Genomic DNA, 22,302 nt, shown 5'->3' on the forward strand with positions numbered 1-22,302 from the left:
AGAAGCTTGCTTTTCTAGGGAGCTGCTGTGGTGTAGAAAAAATAAACCTAGGACTTTATTGGGTTCACTTGACCAAATGATGTGACCTTGAGAGCCCTGCAGAATGTCCTGGGGTGCCGCCGTGCTAGGTGGTCCTCAGCCACAGGACCAGAGCACAGCAAGCCCTGCTGCGTGGCGGTGGGGCGGTGGGGCGGTGGGTGCGCTGTCTGTCTCCAGCAGGATCCTCTGTGACTCAGAGGCTTTAGCCCCAGTTCAGCCGAGTTATTCCAACTCAATGAATTTCAACCTTTTCATCTCGTGGCACACATAAACTAACCTACTAAAATTCTGTGGCATACCAAAAAATATTTTTTTGTCAATCTGACAGAAGATAAGTAGAATTTTGATTCATTCATATCACATGGCCATTGTCGTGCTGCCTTGTGTCGTTATATTATTTGTCAGGCTAAGGGGAAAGAGGCCAGTGCCCGGACTAAATAGTCAGGTACTGCATGTTTTAAACATTCTCGTAGCACATGAGTTGAAAATTGCTGTTGTACCTCAACACCCAGAATGACAGAGAGAGGGGGCAAGAAGGGGCAAGAAGGGGCAATCTCAGGGAGTCTAGTTCTAAGAGATTGCCCCAGAGATCAGGTCATTTCTGGGCAGTGGCCAGGACTGGAATCGAAGTCCGGATTCCTTGGGAACTGGTGGTTGGTTGCTCAGTGGTCTTTATCTTTGGTGAGCTTCATTACTTTCCATGGCCTGGCTTTGCACTGACCTCAGGATGCTGTATGCATGTAATTAATCAGTGGGACCAACTGGCTGTTAGGGGGTCACTGGGCAAAGCTTTGCTCTTACAGGGAAAACACCAATGGACAGACACTCTGCTGGCTTGGAGCCGAGAGTGCCATGGTGCACAGACATTGAGACACACTGGGGAGGAGAGGTACTGTGGTTAGGAACGTGATCTCTAGAGTCGGATAGTTTGGGGTTTGAATTCCAGCTGCACGTCTGAGCAGCTCTTCAGCCTTGGGAACGTGACCTGACTTTTCACACCCTCAGTTTCCCCATCTGCAAACTGGGGATAATACTCTGTACCTCATAAATTCATTTTAAACATTAAATGATGTAGCATGTGTAAAGAGCTCAGTATAGCACCAATCAGTCAATAATGGTAGCTAATTATTATTAGCAGCTGCTGTAATCATAGGTATTTGTATTGTAAAATCCTATTCAATTTTAAATGTGCCTCTGCACATTTTTCATGAAGTCCTAAAAAGTTTTCGTTCATTAAAAGCATCCCAATTAGGAAAGCACTATTTTATTTTATGGATTTGTCAGGCAGGGAGGTGTTTATTATTTGCCCCGAGCTGTTGAATTTGGTAGTTCTGTAGATCCGACGGTTTCGTTGGTGGTAACCTCATTTCGATAAATCAGCCTTAAAAAATTCCATCCAGTCAGTGAGGCAAGTTTTTCCTCTCCTGAAACCACGTGGGTCCCTCTCAACTAAGTTCCTGCTCTTCCTCCGTTTGATTTCTTAAAACCGTGTCTGAAGATTTTAACCACAACTGAATCAAAACTGACCAGCCTGAAATTCCCTGGTGCGTCCCCATGGCCTCTCTTTGAAAACACACACACGCAATGGCAGTACACTGGCCGGCTTCCACTGTTTCGGGGTTTCAACTGGAGTAAGCTGGGAAACGTGCGTGAATGTCACTCCGACTTCTCTTTGCGGCTCCTGTGGAACAGGCTCTGACTTGGCCCTGGTTCCATCAGGACCGCTTGTCAAATTCAGGTGCTTTTAATTTTCAGTCGTTTTAAGGAAAGCTTACCAATACTATCTCGCCAGAGTTTTTCATGCAGACCTTCCTTCTCTTCAAGTACCTCGTAAAACAAGGCAACTTGAACCAAGTATATAAGCCAGAAAGAACTGTTCTGCTTTCCTACAAAACACACGCTAAAAATATCCAAGAAAATAGGGACTGGTTATTTGAATTCACAAATTAAAAGCACAACTAGAATATATTGGCATCTTTTCCAAAATTCTATTCAAATATTCTGAATCTGACTAAACAGAAAACTGAATTTAATTTAACTGATTATTTAAATTGTTATTTTTTTGTATTACAGCCATTTTCATCTGTTATAGATGATTAAATGTTTTCTTCTAGTTGAGTTCTTAACAATTTAAGTATTTTGATTGAAATGAATCAAAATAAACAAACGAATGAAGTGTTTGGGTTTTAAATAAATGTTTATAATTAACATACAACATAAAAGTTAGGGTTAAAAAGAAGTAAAAATGTGAATAATGCTATAATATTCAGATAACGACTAAATGAAAACAGGGATCAGAATAGAAACCAAGTAAATAATATTAAAATTATAATGAACATGTGCCCACTACATTGTTCCTCTAAATGTTTTTTTCAATAAATGTTAACTAGCAACAGATTGATAATAAAGAACTACAAATGCAGAATAAATGCTGAGATGATGATGTAAGAAAAATTCATTTTTAAATAAAACATTCTCCTTCAGATTTTAAGATACAATCAAATCTGAGATTAATTGTAACAGGGTCATTTCCAGAAGTTCTGAAATGTTAAAATATGTTTAAAGAAATACAGTGTGTTTTCTTCATGATATGCACATTTGGAAGTAATTAATAAGGTATTTCCAAATAGATAAAGTTTTCAAATACATTCAACTTATTTGCAGTTAGAGGTAGGCATTTGCCTCCCAGAAATTCATGTGCTGAAGTCAAAACGGTTCTTCTAAGAGGTACCTCCTCATGTAGTATTTTAATAATATTCTTTAACCAGCTAACTTCCTTATGGTCAAAGCAAATGCAATGTTAAGCATAGCCCAGACTAAAGTGTTATAAATTATTAAAATTAGTGGAATCTAAAAAATGACGGTTTTACTGTATTTGGCAATTGAAATGATATTCTTTACCACTGACTTTCAAAAAAAAGTTTTAACAAAACAGGATCAAAATATAGTGATACATTTTATTTGTTTCTTTGAAAGAGAACAGGGTCTGAATTATATTAATTTTTGTCCCCAGCTTCTCCCTAGTATTTTCTATAATTACTGCTGTGGCTATTTTTTAAGCATTCACTCAAAAAAAAATACGATTCAGAACATGTGCAGATGTAGGCACTGTAATTAGCACTTGAAAGAAAACATCCACAAAGATTTCATGTTGATGTTAAAATGCTGATGGGATAGGCTCTCCCCTCGCAGGAATTTCAGAATCTTACCCTTGGTTTAGAAAGAAGAAAGACATTGGGTAAAGTCCTCTTTTCTTTTTTAAATTTCTAGTGCACAGTATGGTGTCAGTTTTACATACTTTACACTTATTTCGCTTTCTGCCAAACTCCCTGGCTGACAAGCTTTAACGTCGATTGTTCCGACTGGCCTGTTGGGCAGCACTGTCGAAATAAACATAGATTACATCACCCCCCAAACAACTCCCTTAACCTTGCTTTTACCCAGAGCATCTTCTGGAAAGCACCCCATTCCAGTCGGGTCTCATCACTTACCCACGTGGTTGCAACCCAGGTACTCGCGGCTGGCATTTGGGAACCTGACCTAATGAAGGCATTGAATTAGACAGAGTAACCGCTAGCTCTTCATTGCACAGAGCTCTCGTAGCATCTATTATTTATATGTTATGCATGGAATAGAAACAAACCTAAATTCAAGCCCCAGTTCCTTAGGGAAAATTCCTCTTGAATTTTCAACAAATCAAGATTATTTCCATATCTTCGGAATATTATAACTGTATTGTTACAGTTCACATTTCTAAGAAATGCTGAGCAAAATAACAGTGCAGAAAAATTTTTATATTGTTGCTCATTGCTAGTTTAAAAACCTTTCTTGGAGCTTCCAGGATATTCCATTTACTGTCCCTTCAAACCTGTGACCTTGAATTTAAAACCTCTGATGAACAATCCCTGACTCAGAATAGGTGGCAGACCCGTCAGTGCACTGATACCCCTTAGCTTGTTAGGGGTCCTTGTCGGCCTGTGGGGAAGCACAGAGCCAGCAGAAGGTTCCGGGATTTTCCAGGACTCAGACTGCGTTTCCTAATTCAGAGTCCCATGTGACGCTGGAATTTAAAAAGGCAGGAAAAGATATTTCTATAGTTTCCAATTTTCCAACTTTTCTTCTGCCAAGTCTTAGCGGCCCTGAGTGTTCAAGGTACGAGTCTCCTGCAGGATGGAAAGTACTTCAATGGATGGAAAACTGCAGCATCGCCTGTGTGCGCATGACTGGGATTTTCCTGAGGACAATACACGCTGCACTAATAAGGTGCTCCACGGGAAATCTCTTTGGAAAACATAAAGCCTGGTATTACAAATGTAAGGTTATGCATTATTACTCTGTTCTTACAATGGTCCTGTCAAGGGACCAGCTCGAACAGGAAAGCCAGATTTGGGGGTCTTACCAAAGTGAAAGAGGTATTGTTGGAACACGTTCACTTTCTCTCTCTTCTATGAATTCATCTTACCTCTTCCCTTCAGGGGCATGAAGGACCAACTTACATGCAAATGCATTTCCAACATACACATGCATACACACGTTACACATGGACACACAGGAGCATTTGGCTTTCCCCCAAATACTTCAGCATGATTTGAAAAAGAAGAAAAACATCTCTCATTGTGAGTAATGGTAATAGCAAATGCATTTAAGTCGGCATCGATTTGCTAAAAGTACCTTAAAGTATTTTTCAGATGAAAATCTGAATCTTTGGAAAACACACAGATTGATTTCCATAGGCTAATTAAGTGAAAAGTCTCCACAGGAAGAAACCATCAGTGAGTAATGTGGAAATAGAAGCGGTGGACTGCTGCTGAAATAGATTATGATGAAGGTGCAGATGCAGCCTATCATTTTAATCGGCACTCTTACTGAATAGCATGTAAACTATTTCGAACGGGACCTTGACTTCGTGGGGCTCTCCAGCTTTTTACATTCACTTCTGACTCGCTGTCTCTCCTCAGCCCCCTTCTTTGTTACTAGTATATAAACAGACTGCTGTACAAATAACCTCAGGCATAGGCCCTGAATATTGTCATATTTCTACACAAGGGGACTTATTTTTAATGTGTTTGTCTTTGAGAAAATATAATTTCTCCAGCGGAGTCTTGGACAGCCTTTTCCCCAAGAAGCCGAGACGAATGGCTGGCCGCTGGGCCGCACTGAATGGCAGGCTGGCGAAGAGGGGCAGGGTCCTGGAGCAGCCCGGCCCGCTGCACCCCTGCCCGCTGTCTCTAGGGAACCCACCTGGTACAGTACCTTCATTTCATTTTCCCGTCGCTGTTGGTCCTTAAATTTAATCTGGAGAAGTTGAAATTTCAAGAGCTTCCCTATCAGTGGTAAGGTTAATTTCTCTCCATTGTCCATAATTGCTTTTGCTGCTAGTAACACCTACGAAGAAACACAATTATTAGGAAAGGTGGCATTTTACAACCGTTGGCACAGCCTGTCAGTGATGAAAAGGTGAAATGGTATTTGGTTTTGTAATATTTGTCTTACTGCAAAGGTGCCTCACTGCTGGCCCTCCAAATTAGGGGAAAAATGGCCTAACCCCACAGAGAGGGGCATTTATTTCCTACTCTAAATAAATTGGGTTGTCTGGAAATTAACTTCTTTCCCCAATAAGGCAGGGGTGCTTCGCCCAACAGTGCTAGAGTCAGACCCTCCAAAGCAGGCGGAGGAATGGCTGGGGGGGCTCTGGGACAGGGCGACGGCTGGCCGGTGTCGGGCCGCAGAAGGCCTGTTGTGCAGCGTGGCACACGGTCCCAACTGTCACCTCTGACTCACCAGTGCATTGAAAACTAAACGGGGGTTATCATCATGGAAATGGCTATGTTAACAGCCATTCATTTCTTAGTGACCAAAGGCAGATGAAAGATAAAAGTTGCTTCACACGGAGGCACCATCTGAGTGTCCAGCCCCCCCCCCCCGCAGCTTCATGTGGATCCTGTTGGTATGCAGCCTAATTGGGGTGAAATGAGGTTATTGAGTTTTCTCGGGGTGACGACAGCCACTGGGAACATACAGCTGTATTGTCCAGATGTGTGGCACTGACAGCCTGCTTTATGACTCTACTTTTTACAGCTCGTTTCCCCTAAATGTCACACAACTCTCTAACATCTGGGCCCTTTCCCTTGGAGTCCTATAACCACTTTATTTACTGCAAAAAAAATAAAATCACGTAAAATGTACCATAAAACGTTGTTACGTGTTCCTCTTTATTTGTGTTGCCTCCCCAGCGAAGCTCACCTCCAGCGGAACCACTGTCACCAAAGTAGTCTAGTCAAAGCATTTTCTGACTTTTGTTTTTAAGCAAGCCCCGGGTTTATTTATAACCCCAGGATGAATGAGGTGTTACTAGAATGTCCTGACATGTTGCTTTTCTCCCCCCTTGGAGCAATTACTCCTCCGAGCGCATATGGTGTCAATTTCAGCCCCTGCGTCCCAGACAATGACGGCGCGCACTGCAACTCATCGGGTTGCGTCTGTCTGAGACTCGGACCAGCTCTGGGTCAGGGCTTTCCTGACCAATCCGGTTCCTTACGACTTTCCACTTGGCCAAGGGAAACAGCCGAAAGAGAGGGAGGTGGCTGTGTGCTTCGAACTGTGGAAGGCTCTGCAGGTCATCATAGGCCGAAATGGAACCGGGCCTCTTCGAGACGCCAGCAGGGTTCCCTGAGATGCATCACAGGAGGGCAAAGCCGGGGAAAGGGCTCCTTTAAAGCCAAAGGCACAAACCCACATCAGAAGGCTTTGCGTGGGTCTAGGCATATACCCTCCATGAAACAGAGCTCTTTGCTTTTGTGGCAGTCCTCCTGCTCCCACCATTTGGGGGAAGGGGCGCGAGGGCTGTGGCTTCTGGGAGTGGGAGAACGTAAAGGCCCGCTGCACAACCTCACCACGTAATGACGACCGGATTCGGGAGGGAATGAACGGCCACGCGTTTACCGTGAAATGGGAGCTGTCGGATTGGGTCCAGCCCCACGGGTAGATGTACTTCGTTTAAAATGGCATTTTCAAAACCAGCTGAACAGTGTGCTGACAATCAGGCTACTTTGTGACATCTGGCTCAAAATACAGAAATTTGGGTTTTTAAGCCTCCCAGCAGCCTAGCAGGGGTATTCCTTGGCGACGCAAATATAATGAGGGCGTTGAAGGGAAGTCAGCACTGGGATGGGTCACCCAGGAGGGGCAAGGCGTCTCTTTTCCTGATGACCTGTGAAAACAGGGTATTTCCCTATGTCGGGGGTGGTTTAGGTGAAGCCTGCCCGGCGCCATGGTGATGGACTGGATGTCTCTGGACTTGCTTTCTATCCCCACGTCTCTAGGAGTCCTTGACTGTTACCTCACTGTGTTAAAATGTACTTGGGGCAACAAAATGTCCCAAGACAAAGGCATTTTGCTGGCCATAAAAGTTTTCTCTGGTTCATCTAAACTGTCTATAGGGAGCTGGGTTTAAACCAAAAACCTGGTGTGGCATCAAAGCCCTGGTGGTACCCTACAGCGAAGGGGGGAGATCAGTGAGGAGCAGTGTTGCTGGAAAAGCTGGCCACCAGTTCTCCTGACACGGCGACACAGGATCAGAGCAGAGGCAGCATGAGGCCGCACTGAGAAGGAATGGGGGCTGGTCCTGCCTGCCCAAGAAGCCCGAGGGTGGCCCCTGTGCAAACAGACTCCCAGCCGGCACCACAGCCCTCGGCCCCACTGGCCACGGCAGAAGCAGCGCATGTTGTCCTTCCCCGGGGTCCCTCTGCGACTCCCACGCAGGCCTTTGCTCTCCGCGCTCCCCCCAAAGCGCTCGGCAGACTGAATCCTCGGGTTAATTAATGGAAATGAAAGGCTTGCTCAACTCCGAATCCGAGACTGACAATTTTTATGGTATTTAGGTCATCCCCAGGAGAGGCAGAAACATAATTTCTACTGAAAATTCTTTCTTCTCACACTCCATAATTCACAATGTCACCCAATCAGGAGCTGGTAGTTTGGTCTCAGATGAAAAACAAATCCTTAGAGGACCTTTGTTTGAAGCATAAGTCTTTGAGGAACAAAAACAAAAGAACTACAGAAGAGACAGAATTTAAGAGAAAATACATTGCACACAACAGTTCAGAAAGGATTTCCCTTACTTGTATTCATTGAAATAATAACCAACTTTCTAACCTTCCAGCATTGTTAGCATTACTTGTCCAGTATTTAGTCAATGTGCACGTGTGCACTGGTGTGCCCGTGTATCTGTGCGTCTGCAGGTGTGTGTATCTGTGTCTCCATGTGGTATATCTGTGTGTCTGTGCCCATGTGTGTGCGGGGAAGCACACCAACAAGGGCTGTCGGTATAAGGAGGGTGAAGTCTGCAAGAGAAAATGGGAGCAGTGAGCTGGTCAGGGTTGAGGGGTAATCAGACAAACACGCAAGCTTGTAGAACCAGGCAGAGAAACAGTCCTAAGTGGGCTAAAACCTGGGTATTCATCAAGCCAAAAAAACAAATAAATGAGCCTCGCATGAGTCAGAAACTTAAAAAAAAAAGTCTTATGGGCAAGTGAGACTCATTAAAATGGAGAAAAACTGATGCCAGGCCAGCCCTGCGTGAGTCTCCTGGCCCCACTTGGGCCACGCTGAGGGCCTGCCAGGGCTGGGGCGGCCCAGGACGAGCTTCCGGAGGCGTGGTGCATGGGGAGAGCCTGGTAGGAGGAAACTGAACTTCAAGGAGTGCAGTGGAGGCCACACTGTGAAGATCTCATTTTGGGGGAGGATGTCCTTCTTCTGTTAGAAAGTTCGTGATTCTGAGAACACTGAGAAGTGAAAATATTTCTCTCTTTATCACTTACTTGGCTCAAAGACTTAGGCCATATTCACCAGCTAATGATCTGATCCAACAAAAATAGGCTGAAGGAGCCAAATTCTTTTCTTGCCTGGGTGTCAGGCTCACCCGCAGACACGGGTGGCCTCCCTCCCCCTCGCCCATCCCCTGTCCGCGCGGTCCTTCCCCACACTGTGGCAGCAAGCATGGCATCTGCCCGGACAAAACTTAGAATTGCTCCACAGACTAGACACCAAATGAGTGTACGTGTGCAAATGTGCGTATGCATTTATACACACAACACATATGCGTATGTGCACATGCATGTATGTGTATGGACATGATGGAGGGACAGTAAGATAGATAGGCAGGACGTCCGTGAGGTCTGCTGCCCGGGCTCCCTATTCTGACTACAAAGGAGGCATGGAGAGCGGCCTGGACGCTGCTCGGTTTGCTGTGCGTTTATTCCAGGTGAGTACTGAGGAGGAGTAAAGACTTTGGGTGCACATTTCTTTTGCCTGGAACAGGTGATGGAGAGGAATGGGCTAAAGGAAGATTTTCCCTTTAGAAGCCCCACATCATATCAGTCTCCCAAAATTAACCTGTTGGTCTCAGGGCCCTCCTTGGGGGAGGGTGGAGTCCATGGCGTTTGTACAGTGGCTATATTAATGCACGAAATATGAGTTCATATTTAACTCATTACCTTGGGTCCATGACTTAGGGTTGGTTCAGATACGCAAAGACATCAGTGAACGGAAGCAGAATCCATAACCTTGACTCAGTCCAGGTGAGCACGTGTTTGAGCAAAATGTTTATGACCCACAGGTGTGTGACTGTGTGTGCACACACACACCTGTGCACACATGTCTGTGTGTACATGTGCAGGTGTGCATAAGAGTATGTGTGTTTGTGTTTTCAGCTGCTTTTGGGTGTGATTAAGAATATTCAAAGATATTCAGCACATAAAAACATCATCAAAACTGAGATCATAGATATTGAAAAATTACTAAAAAGGGAAGAATATTACCATTTTTGATCAGCACCTTAAAAAGTAATAATGCTGACTAGCATTTCTACCTAATTATCCCATAGAAGCCAAGGTATTGTGTTTATCAGTAAATCCATGTCAGATTAAATGTGTGTCATTCATTCATTGAAGTAAACCGCGTGACTAGATGTGCCATCCTCAGTGTCTGTCCCTTGGGTAGCATCATCATTCACATATGCGTTCTGCTGTTGTGTGAGCTCTGTCTGCTCATGACATTACAGACCTCAGAGGAGCCAGTGCGCCAGTGAGCGTGTGTGTTATAAAACTTTCAGTGCTCTGAGTAAAGGGCCTGCTGCGGGCGAGCCTGATTCTGCACACTGGACAGAAAGGCAGGGAGGCCGATGAGAAATGACCGAAAGGACCCCTCACATGGACAGACTCGTGCTGGGGACCGTAGCTGCTGGGCCGCAGGGATGACGCAGCAGCAGCTCTGAAACCAGGAGCACTTCTGTGCGACATCACACAAACGCATGGCTGCAGCTGTATCCCAGTCTCCTCCCCGGGTTGCCTGGGCAAGCTGCATATTCCCTTTAATGCTCAGCTTCTCCACCCACAGCAGGGTTTCCTAGCAGTGGCTCTACTGACATTTTGAGTCAGCTAATGCCCTGTTGTAGGAGCTCTTCCTGTGCACGACAGGATGTTCAGTGCACCCCCAGCTTCTGCAGCTCTGTGCACCAACCGTACCTCCAGACCTTGAGAAAGGTTCCCAGGGGACAAACTCAGCCCTGGCTGAGAACCACTGGCCTACAGAAAGAGACATGAGTGGTGCTGATTTCCTAAGACTTTTGACAAGTGAATGAAATGACATAGAAAGTGACAGTACGGTGAATAATATATGACCAAAAACCCTCACTAAAATGAGCTATTACTGTTACCAGCCCTACAGCCAGGGCAGACTTAGCAAGCATTCTTGAAGGCCTGACAGCCCAAGTCAGGGGGAGGAGAAAAGGGATGGAGCAGGTGCACCTGGGCAGGCAGGACTGGGGCCTTAATTTATGACGGGGGTGGTAGCCACGGCTTCTTTCACTTACTCTAGCATGGAGAGATCAGGATCCATTCAGGAAAAGCAGAGATAAAAAGAGAAAATGTAAAAACGCGTTTTTTTAATGGTGCAGTGTAACATGGGAGCGGTAGAGAAGGAGGATGTTTGCCATTCTTAATTTCTTCTACAATGTGAGATGGAGGAATTCTGTGAAGCGCGCTCTGCAGTTCCACAGCCTCCCTTTCCTGTCCCCTCCGCTCTCATCCGTCCGTCACTCCTTCCGCACTTAGTGAGAGCCAGCTCTACTGCAGTCTCCGCATTACCCGATCCTTTACACGTCTAGTCTGTGCAGTTCACCTTCTCTGTGTAATGAATAATTTCCACTGAGGCACATTGGAAAAACAGCTGGGAGGGGAGGGTAGCTGTGAGAGAAGGCAGTGGAGACAGAAGAAGAGGAAAGAAAAAGAATGGGAATGACTGAAACATATTTTCTCACTTGGAGCAGAGGAAAAGAAAATAATCGAGCCATATTAAGCTGTCTATGTATAAATTTGAGGGCGGCTGAAGATAACAGGCTCCATATAGATCTCACTGTCTGTCTAACGCGAACGGAACGTTATGAAAAGTGCCCAGACCGCAGCTTGGTGAGAACTTCGTAATGATGATAAATACCCAGAGCAGGTGACTCCCAGATCATTTTCAGCTGTCCATAATTAAACTGGTATCCATCTCTCGACAATGTCAGGGCTGTAAAATAATTCCAGTCATTGGACCTCTTACATCTGTGCTGAAATGAAATAATATTTGGCAGTAACAAGGAGTCACTGAAGCTAAATAAACAACCCCTTTCAAGACTACATAAAAGTTGGTAACATAATAACATCTGACAGGGATTAAGACCTCTTCGGGGCTGTGAGGAAGTTTCAGAAGCAACAATAACAAATACATGGAAGGTAGAGCAGATCTATGCTTTAACAGACGTGTCTAATTTGAAATGTCATGAGTTTCCCCAAAGGAGATGTGCATTTTGAGCATCTAACATGCATATGTCAAAAAGGACAGGCCTCTATTTGAGGCACATTGGTTGGGATTATTCTTCCAAAGAAGGAAAAAGCAAAGCTCCCCTTTTTTATGAAGTAGCAGTTTAGTTTTTGTGTATACCTGAAAATACACAAAGGCACATAAAGCAGAATGTGATGATATATGGAAGAATTCTACGGAAAGATCAGATGTGTCTTAGCTTTAGGTATATATCAGCAACACAACTCTATCACGGGGATCGTTTTTCTTTTCTTTCTTAAAAAATTTATTTTATCTTAATTGTTGTTCAAGTACAGTTTTCTGCCTTTTACCCCCATCCCAGCTGCCCCCCCCAGCACTCCCCACCTCCCTCTCATTTCCACCCCTCCTAGTTTTTGTCCATGTGTCCTTTACACTTGTTCCTGCAAACCCTTCCCCTTTTCCCTTGAAATTCCCTCCCCTCTCCCCTCTGGTCACTGTCAACTTGTTCTCAATTTCTTGGTTATATTTTGCTTGTTTGTTTGTTTTATTGATTAGGTTCCAGCTAAAGGAGAGATCATATGGTATTTGTCTTTCACTGCCTGGCTTATTTCACTTAGCATAATGCTTTCCAGTTCCATCCATGCTGTCACAAAGGGTAGGAGCTCCTTCTTCCCTTCTGCTGCATAGAATTCCATTGTGTAAACGTACCATAGTTTTCCATCTTTTTCCTTAGGTCATATCTTTTCCTTAGTCCCAAGATGCTCCTACTCCTCTGAAGCTGTTCTCAGTTCTTTTGGCTGGTGAATGCTACAACTGAACAACCCAACAACTTTTAAAAATCTTTCCTAAGGGGTTTAACTCTTTCCTATTGGAATGATTTGAGTACAGGGTTTGTCTCCTTCAGGAGCTTAGAAGTTCAAACCCTCATCTGACCATCTTCTAAATCCCCTCAGAGGACCCTCAGCATATATAGACACTCAGTATAGTTGCTCATTCATTAAGTGTTGGAAGGGTATCCTTGGAGGTACCGATTGTTTGGCTGGAAGGGGTTTGCAGACGTTCACAGCCACAGTCGAGAAGCTCTGGGGGCAGAGTGCAGATGGGGGGAGGTTCTCAGTCTGCTTGACACACAGAAGGTCACAGAGCACACCCCGCACTGGAGAGCGGCGGTGTGCCAGCAATCGCAGTGAACTGACCTAAGGATCACCTCACGCATTCCAGCTCATTTAACTCTCACCTTCCCTTCGAGATGCATGCTCTTTATCCCCCTGTTTTATATAAAAAACAAGGCCTGGTGACCACACAGCAAGTAGCAGAGACACAATTTGAACCTGGCTACCTGGTTCCAGAGTCCTGCTCCTCACTGCCCTATTCCCTGGCCTTGCCTTTCACCCTCTAGCAAAGCTACTGGACTCCCATCTAGTGCCCCAGCCCCTCCTCAGTCTCCATACCCAATCCTAATCTCAGCTGGAGGGATGGAGAACCTTCAGCTCAAATTTTTGTGTTCAAATACTCTTGGCACAAGTACCAACTTTGTCTTTACTTTGTACCTCGACTCTAAATGGCCGAACTTCTTTTTTCCTGAGACCTTGGGAGGACCTAGTCTCAGAACATTCTATCTGAATAGCTGTGACAGGTGGCAGAACGTGCTACCCCCAAATATGACACTTTGGCACAAAGACTATTTAGAGCTAAAAGCATTTAAAAAACAGCCGATGCTGGAGGGCTTTTTTTTTTCCTTATCCTCACCAAAGGACATTTTTTTCAAAGGGAGAGAGGGAGGGAGAGATGTAAATATTCATGCAAGAGAGAAGCACCAATTGGCTGCCTCTGGTAAGTGCCCAGATTAGGGATTGGACCTGCAATCCAGGTAAGTGTCCTGACCTAGAATCCACCTCAAAACCTTCCGGTTACAGGATGACACTCCAACCAACTGAGCCGCACTGGCGAGGGCAGGAAGGGCGTTTGCATCCCTCCATGCCTTTCTGAAAACAGGAAATAAAAATGTCCACGTGAGAATGCCCTACCTGGTGCCAGAGGAAATTAATGCTATCATCATCAAGGACAAGAAGTTGAGAGAGTTTTATACAAATAGACCTTGTTAAAATAACTCTTCTTTTAGCCTCTCAACAGAAGTTACCATATTTTGCCACATAGAACGTACATTTTTTTGGCCTACATTTTTGAGGGAAAAATAAGGTTGCGCAATACACATGGGTAGTAAAATTCCCTATCTATATACATGCTTTTAATTCTTCTATGTATGCTTATGCATTCAAAGTGTAGCTCCAGAAAGCAATTAGGATGTCCATACGCAGAATAATAGCCTGGAATATGATCATTGGTTTCGTATCTATGTATAAATAAATAAATAAATAAACAAACAAACAATGGAACTGAAAAATTAAAACAAAAAGACTTTTTTCCTGAAAGTTTGGGCTAAAAATGTGGCTGTGCATTATCCATGGCAAAACACAGATGACCTTCCCATGTTCCTGCTCTCTGTTCAGCCCAAGAGCAAGGTCTATAGATTTTGCCATTTCTTTAGGGGTCTTCGCTTCCTTATAAGGGCTCCAGTGTCACACAGAACTTATGTCAACACATACGCTCCTCCCCTGTTAGTCTGTCCCATGCCAGTTTTAATTTTTAGGCAGAGCCATAGAGAAGCCCTAGAGGGTAAAGGCAAAAATTTACCTCCCCTATTGCTCCCTCTGTCTCTTGTGCCCTGGCCTGAGCCAGTGTCTTAGAAACTGAGCAACTCCAGCTGGCGGGCACCTCCATCTCCTGGTCTCCTCCTCCTCCAATCCTAGATCATTCTCCTGAAATCCTGCCTCGATCTGAGTGCAGTGACTGAGACCCTGGTGGGCACCAACCCTGCACAGCACACCCCTTCCACTGCAGGGTGCACTCACAGCCACCCACACCCCCTCCGACTAGCACGACTGAGACACGCCAGCATGCCTCCCGTACACAGGTTTGGGATGTGGAAGGAAAGAGGAGCACCCAGCGAAAAGCCGCACAGACATGGGGAGAACATGCAAACTCTACACAGACCGTGGCCCTGGCTGTGGAGTTTGTAATAAATTTTTTTTTCTCAGCGGTATCATAATGAAACTACACTGGATGAAACGACATTGTTTGAGGACCTGGTGTGCTCAGCATCCGCTGTCTCTTTTTCCTTGGACACCCAGTTCTTCCACAAGTATCAGAGTCTCAGTGTCTCTCCAGCTTGCTGGTGGGTGGTGTTCTGCAAGGCTGTTGTTGCCTCCTCATTAGCGATCTATCCCCAACCTGTCCCACGTGGTGGGCTTGTTTTCTGAGTTTCCCTGTCCTTCCCTTATCTCTGACCCTTTAACTGTAAAGGGGACAATGCACAGGATATTGGCACCTCCTGGCTGGCTACCGGAAGAGCTCTTCGAGGACAGACAAGGCCGGGTCATCTCCCATGCATGTTTCTCTGGTGTGCCCTGTGGACCACCTGCCCCAGGACCCTGGACCCCAGTAAGAGGTACAGAAGTCACCCTCTGGAGGCGAGGGCCTACGAGGACAAAGTTTTAACAAGCATTCTAAGGATTCTTAAATACTCTTGAGTTTAAGAACTATGGAAAAGGTCATTTGCATACTGACACTGGGGTGACCAACAGAAGGTCACCCCCATGTGAATTAAATCAGTCAGCCACTGCGGACCAGATTCTACGCTGCCTGATTGCAGACTTCCTCACTGCCTGGACCCCTGCCACTGTGCCTCACCTACACTGGCACTTTCTGGCTGGCCTGGCTCAGCCTGAGGGGGCCAGCCCTCTGGGCTGCAGAGCCCGGGTGGTGCACCCCTCCCCCCAGACGCGTTGTGCAGCTGGGCTGCACCGTCCTTGTGGTGCAGCGCTGGGGATGCCCTCCTTCCTCCACCCAGCTGCTGAGACGGAGCCATTCCCGGCTATGAATTTGCGTGGCCCACACTGTAAGGCCCCCTGTGCCATTCGCTCATCACAGAGCACCCACTGCAGTCCCCGCACTAGAGGGGCAGAGACAATGGCCGCAGCCCCTGCCCACAGTGAGCTCTCGGTGGGGGGCAGGCCAACCACACTGTGTGGAGAACAGCCCTGGAGACCCCTGTGCCCTGCCCAATGCTGGTGCACCCGGAAGGCACCCCATCCAAACTGGGAGAGTCCGCCATGGTCTGCTGCGGGTGTCACTGCCGAGTGGGCCTGAAGGACCCACAGCAGTGGTCCTGGCGGGGGCCAGGTGGCATGAAATGGGCTGGGGGGAGGCAGAGGAAAGAGAGAGGGAAGGCAGCGTCCCTGGCTGAAGGACTGAGGCCAGACACAGTGGTTTATTCCTGAAACTAGAACGTGGTTGAGAGCATGGGGTGGGGGACAGGGAGACAGGAATGGCAGAGGGGGAGGGTTGAGGGACAGTTGACACTGGACAGGTAATCGGGGGTGAGGCCACCCGTGGCTTGAAAGACATATTACAGGAAGCCAGACTTTCTATTGAGAGCAAAGAGACGCAGAGAGCTCAAAGCAGGTGAGAGTCTGCTCACGTGCAGCAGATCCCCAGCTCCCTGGGACGTCCTGGAGACCCACGGCAAACCCCAAAGCCTCTGAACGAGTATGCCCAGCGGACGTTCTGTTCCTCCTGCCACCAGCATTGATTAGCACTTGCTCCTCACTCTAGAGGCAGGTATGGTTACGGGGAGGTAGTCTCATTTGCCCAGCAGCCATAGACAAAGGTGTGGGGATGCAGGCAGCACCTTCTGCTTTGAAGAACAGGAGACTGAGCAAAGCAGGAGCACTTTCTGACCCTTCCCAGATCACTGTCACTTTGGGAGAACTCGGCAAACTGGAGATGGGTCCCTCGAGGGCAGGTTCATGTCCATCCCTCCAGCACCTGGGAGAGTGCCCAGCTCAAGTGCTCAACAATGAAGAACATGACGAATGAATGGATGAACCCTGGGCCCAGGAGAATGCGAGAAGGGGTGAGAACAGAAGGAGCCGGGGTCTGGTCCAGGTGGGTGGCGAGGGGGCTCAGAGGACAGCTTATCCCGAAGGAGGACGGCCCCTTTGCTGGCCCCGAGAGCGGCATGTGGGTGGATATATGTGTGGCTCTGTTTCTCAAAGTACCTGGGTGCTTGCTCTGAAGGTGTGTTCCTGGACTCCCCTGCAGATGCCCCTGACCCCCGTCACCATGGCTGGGATGAGGAATGGGCCCTTTTAGTGAGCTTTCTGGGTGATGTGTGGTGTGCCACTGGCACATGCAGCCAAGAAGAGGGGAGAAACTGGAAGGGCTCACACCGAAGAGCCTTCTGCACCAACCTTCGCAGGCTTCCTGAACTGAGGCCACGGGTCCTGGGCCCCAGGGTTCTTCCGCCGAGGCCCCGCCCACCGGCCAACAAGGTGTGTCCTCACTGGTGGCCTGCACAGGGGGCACTGGCCCACCGTCCCCCTGGAGTGCGTGCTGGGACCACACGCCTTCTTCCTCTTTGTGTTGCCTCACAGCACCTGATACCTGAGATCACTTAAAGCGAGTATTTCCCAGGCTGAATTTAGACAATAAAGTGCCCCCTCCCATTATGAGGAGGAATCTAAAAACAAAATTATATAATTGCTTCATTTTAATCAATTCCATGCTCAGAAAACACAGACAATAAAAATAGTACAATTTTACAATTTTTGCTTATCAGATTGACTACGATAAAAAAACACAAAGTCAACGAGTGTGTGGTTAAACTGGGACTATTAGAAGGGACACAAATCGGCACGGACGGTCCCGAATGCATTCTGATAATATGTGTCCAGAGCTTTAAAAAGGTTTATCTACTTTGACTCAGTAATCTCACTTCTTGAAATTTTTCATAAAGAAACAATCAGGGTTATAACTATTGGTAAACAGCCTTAATTTACCAAAGGGGGAAATGGTTAAATAAATGACTGAAGAGGGACACGTTTTCTATTACATAGACACTGGATGTGATTTAGAAAAAGGCTAACATCATAATGTGTAGAAAGCATATGATAGCATATATAATATGTAATTCTTATTTTTAAAAAAACATTGAATACATCTCTGAATGGTGGCATATTTTATAGATACTTAAGTTCCTCGTAGTATATGGGCTATGCTCTTTCTGTATTTTCCAAATTTTCTACAATGAACATGAATTGTTTTCATAATAAAACAGCCAATAAATTATATAGACGATGAAAACGCTATACAGCAGTGAACAGAGTTCTTCCTGCACACGAATTCGAATCCCTCTGCCTCTCAAGTCACTTCCCAGCTCCACCCTCCTCAATGGCTCCAAAACCCAGAGGACCAAGCTGTCTGACCCTTAGCAGGGCCGACTGAGCCCTTCACAACCCGCCCTGGACACACCTGTCCAGCCGCAGCCCTGGCTGCCCCTTCTGCTTTCCTGCCTGCCCTTGAGGACACCCACCATCGGGAGCTCCTTGGTCATGCTGTGCTACCTTCTGTCTGCCCGAGTTTGCCTTGGCTGAGTTCTTTGCCTAGATCTCTCCCTCCTTCACTCCTTCATAGATTCCCCACTCAGCTTTCAAGCCATTCCCTCAAATCATGCCCCAAAAGTTCAGAAAGCTTTAGGCATCGCTCTGTGTCCTCATTGCATGGCTTAAAGCTTCTCCATCACTGCAAGCTAACAGAGTCACTCATTTCCAAACCTATTTCCCAGGGGGAGGCTGGAATTAACTGTGATGAGCACATGGTAGACTTCCCATCAAATATATGCTGAATGAAAAACATCTGCACACAGGCACACAAACTCCCACAAACTCTGTGCGGGTGTCCCTTGTAAAGGGCACCCTGCAACGTGCAGGTAACGTCCAGCCAGTCCTGCTCTCGTTGAGCCCGTGTGCTGGAGGGCCCGGAAGGCAGAGGTGCCGGTTCACCAACTAGAAAAGCGACTGGTGTCACGGGATGTGCTGAATGTACCAAAAAGATTACGGATGGGAAAGGTTTCATTCATTCTTTCACCCATTTCCCAGACATTCACCCTGTTCCCCCTATGTGCTGAAATCAATGACTCTGGTCTTTGTGCAGCCCTGGCATGCACAGGACCGTCCACCAGGATGGGGGAAATATTAGAACCCCTGATTATTCTTAGCCTCATTTTGGCCTTTCTAGTTTTTATTGGTGGAGGATGTTCTGTGACACTGGTAGTATGTTTGTACTCTTGTACATTTTTTCTCTCTCTCTCTCTCTGTGTACACACACAATGTACATGGAATAAATGCTCAATTATTTTTAACCGATAGGAAATGGGATCGGGACAGCTCGGGACTGCTAGCCCAGAGCCCTGCGGCTTCATGACGAGTAACACATGCCTCTGGAGCTCACATCCTGCGCGTGAAGGAGGGGGAGGCAGACACAAACCAACCTCCACAATGTAACACAGCAAGACGAAGTTTCTCCAGGGAATCCCAAGATTTCATAAAAGAAATGGCATCCGAGCAGGGCTATTTGGCTGGTAAATGGAAACATCTAAGTCTTAACTTCACAGAATTCTATTTAACTTTGTGTACTTTACACTCGTGGCAAAAGGAGTGTAATGTGAATTAGTGCTCTGGTGGCTGAAAAGGAATGAGCTAGAGTCACTGAGAACCCGCGGCTCGTTCGAATGGCGACAGGAGCAAGGGTGCACGTCTATGTGCTCAGTGTCAGAGCAAGGCGATGAGCAACGATACAGAAACCCTGGACAGCGAAGTTGCTTCACAAAGCCTGGTCAGAGCTAGCCCCATTTCCCACTTCCGGTCTATGGCCAAACACCCCTGGCTCCCAAGGGGAGCCTTCTGGGAAATAGTCTGAGTTCATTTCTGCCAGTCCACATTTTTACTTTTCCCATCTAAATTTTCCTTGTGGTTGTTGCTGTATTTTACAACTTTATGCAAAGTGGTCAGTATTCAAGGTGGGGAGTTGTTTTTGCCCAGGGAATGACTGGTAACACCCAATCCGAATTTCTGAGGCTAAGTAAATGTATGTCCACAGGAGCCTGGGTTCAGATCAGTGCTTTTAGAAACTTTCGGAGAAGGGAAAGACTTCCTCTGCAGTTCCACTGGAGAAGGCTGCCGGAACACCCTTCAGTCTGGGGGAATTGTTAGGCACACTGCTTGAGTGCAGGGGCCGCACCTCGGCTGCGGGCGGTGGGCAGGCAGGCAGTTGGCTCCGAGACCCCCCCGCCTCTGCCACAGGAGAAGAGTGGGAGGGGGAAGTCGGCCTCACCAGGTTGACATGGAGCGTGAAAGTATTTTGTGTTCCTAAAAGCACCTTCCCAATGTAAGTTGATGTTATTATTCTTGTTTTCTTTAAAGGCCACAGCGAGGAGTATCGCCTGTTGGAGAAAATGTCAGGCTCCATAAAACACGGACTCAGAAGAAGGGTGGCTGGCTGACTGAAAGAATATGGAAGTGGTTTAGTTTCAACAGACTCGCTCGTGGTTACGCAGAATTGCTTCCGTGACTTGCATCGCTACCTTGGCCTTGGCCCTTGCCAGCCCCTTCTCCACTCTCCCCGTCTGCACGGACAGGCCTTCAAGGTCCCGCTGCTAACTCTGCCCAACAGATGTGTGCTGAGAGAGGGGAGCAGATGCAATGGGTTAACCTTCTGAAAAATGCAGTTTCATTTCATGTAAACCAGGCTTTTATGGACGCTGTGCCTGAACTCAGTCAGCGGGGTGTGGGGGCTGTTTTTGGACAGGCAGGATTTCCAGCACCTCTTAAATCACATCACACAGCCATTGCCGGCTCCGCCCACACACAGGGCGGGCCTGCATACACAAAGCAGGACACTAGCCTAGGGTGAGACGGAAAGACTCTTTCCCCATCTGATGACTAACACCCGTCTCTGCTTTCAGGAAAGAAAGGGCAGGCACCATGCACGCCCCTCACTACCCAATGCGCTTTCCCCTGCCTGCTCCAAGTAGGGAGAAAATGTGCGTCTTCCTCCAGGGACTGACGAATCCAAAACGCGCTCCCATAGGAACCCCTGACAATGCTCCGTGGATGGGTTTGCACAGGGAATTGAAACTACTTGGCAGGAAGAAGAATCTCTTCTGGGTCATTCAAAGCAGGCATTTTACGGGAGGAAAAGCAAATCAGAAAATTTGCTGTCATCCTTGAAATTTTATTAGTTTCAAAAAGTAATATATCGCCCCTTGCACTGCATTCAGATAGGACCCATCCTCCTTTTCTCTCTCTTTCGCTCCATCCTATCCGTAAAGTGAATCTTTGAGAACGCGATACAAGGCCGGATCCTCAGAAAGGCCACAACCAGTGGCAGTGGCCTCGGCCGCGTGGCGTGTTCACAGACTGGGCCCTGCTTCTCTGCAGCTCCAGACAGAAATGAAAGGGTGATATTACAAGGCTTGAAAATAACTGAAATAATGAAATGTTCCTTCTGATAAATTTCATCTGGGTATACATTTCCTGGTGAATGAATAAGCCACAGTGAGTTTGTTTTTTCATAAAAATTCTTGATGAAGGCAAATCAGCATAACGATAAACTCGCTGGTTGTGGCGTGTTCAGTGCGGTGCAGGGCGCCTGCTGGCCTTGCTCGCCCACGGAGCTCTGCAGGTGCCCCGCGGTTGTGAACATGGCAGTCCACACACTTGGGCAGGAAGCTGAAATACGAAATGCTAAAAGAAGGGGCTTATTGAACCATTTCACTTTTTTCCTGGGCATTTTTGAAATATTTGCTTCCTATGGGTCAAACTACTAAACTTGTAATTATATATTTGTATATATTTCTTGAAGCAATATATAGAGACTGTATTTCAGTTAACTTATATTATGATGCTACCAATAAGGTTTGATGTTATGGTTGGTTTTGGCCCATCACGTTTGTGAAATACAAGAATGGATGGATTTGAATACATAAACCTCTATCTGAAATTCATTCATTCAGACTAGTATTGATTAAGTAGTCACGATGTATGGTAGCTCTTCAATAAATAGAAGTGAGTTTCTCTCTAACGGTCCCAGGTTTAGTTGGTGTTTCTTCTTCCTCTCCTTGCAGCCAAAGACTGAGGTGTCAGAATTTCAGAAATAGAGGTGACATGAAAAACATGTAGAAGCATGAAAATTGTTGCCACATTTCCATTTCGGCTGCACTTTCTCTCTAAGGAAACAAGGCCGTCCACCTCTTTGTCCCGTCTCTGTTTGGGTGAGTGTTCGGCCCCGCCCACGCTCTTCTTTCCCACAGCCCCTGTCTGGGGACTGCTACCCCTTTGGCTGCAACTTGTGGACCATGAGTGAGGTCAGCCACGGGGCTCCGCGAAGAACAGACCCGTTAAAACTTGGGACTTAAATGTACAACTTCTATATCGAACTTGCTACAAGGTATTAAAATGCCACAAAATAACAGGAAGCGAACATATTGTTTCTAAAATTATCGACTCTGAGCTCTTGAGGGCAGAGATGCCCGGTCTAACC

The 22,302-nt window shown here is 46.6% G+C and overlaps 1 protein-coding gene across 1 annotated transcript in view; it reads right to left on the minus strand.

Annotated features, from left to right (window-relative positions):
• The window catches only part of SPAG17 (sperm associated antigen 17), a 191,490-nt gene that overhangs the window by 133,939 nt on the left and 35,249 nt on the right, over positions 1–22,302 (minus strand). Inside the window, exon 4 of the mRNA XM_037038896.1 lies at positions 5,293–5,424. Within this exon, the coding sequence (XP_036894791.1) occupies positions 5,293–5,424 (132 nt within the window). The remainder of the gene's footprint in view (positions 1–5,292; positions 5,425–22,302) is intronic.

This window comes from Sturnira hondurensis, unplaced genomic scaffold (genome assembly GCF_014824575.4).
Source record: "Sturnira hondurensis isolate 20B ecotype Veracruz unplaced genomic scaffold, ASM1482457v3 Scaffold0024822, whole genome shotgun sequence".
NCBI lineage: Eukaryota > Metazoa > Chordata > Mammalia > Chiroptera > Phyllostomidae > Sturnira > Sturnira hondurensis.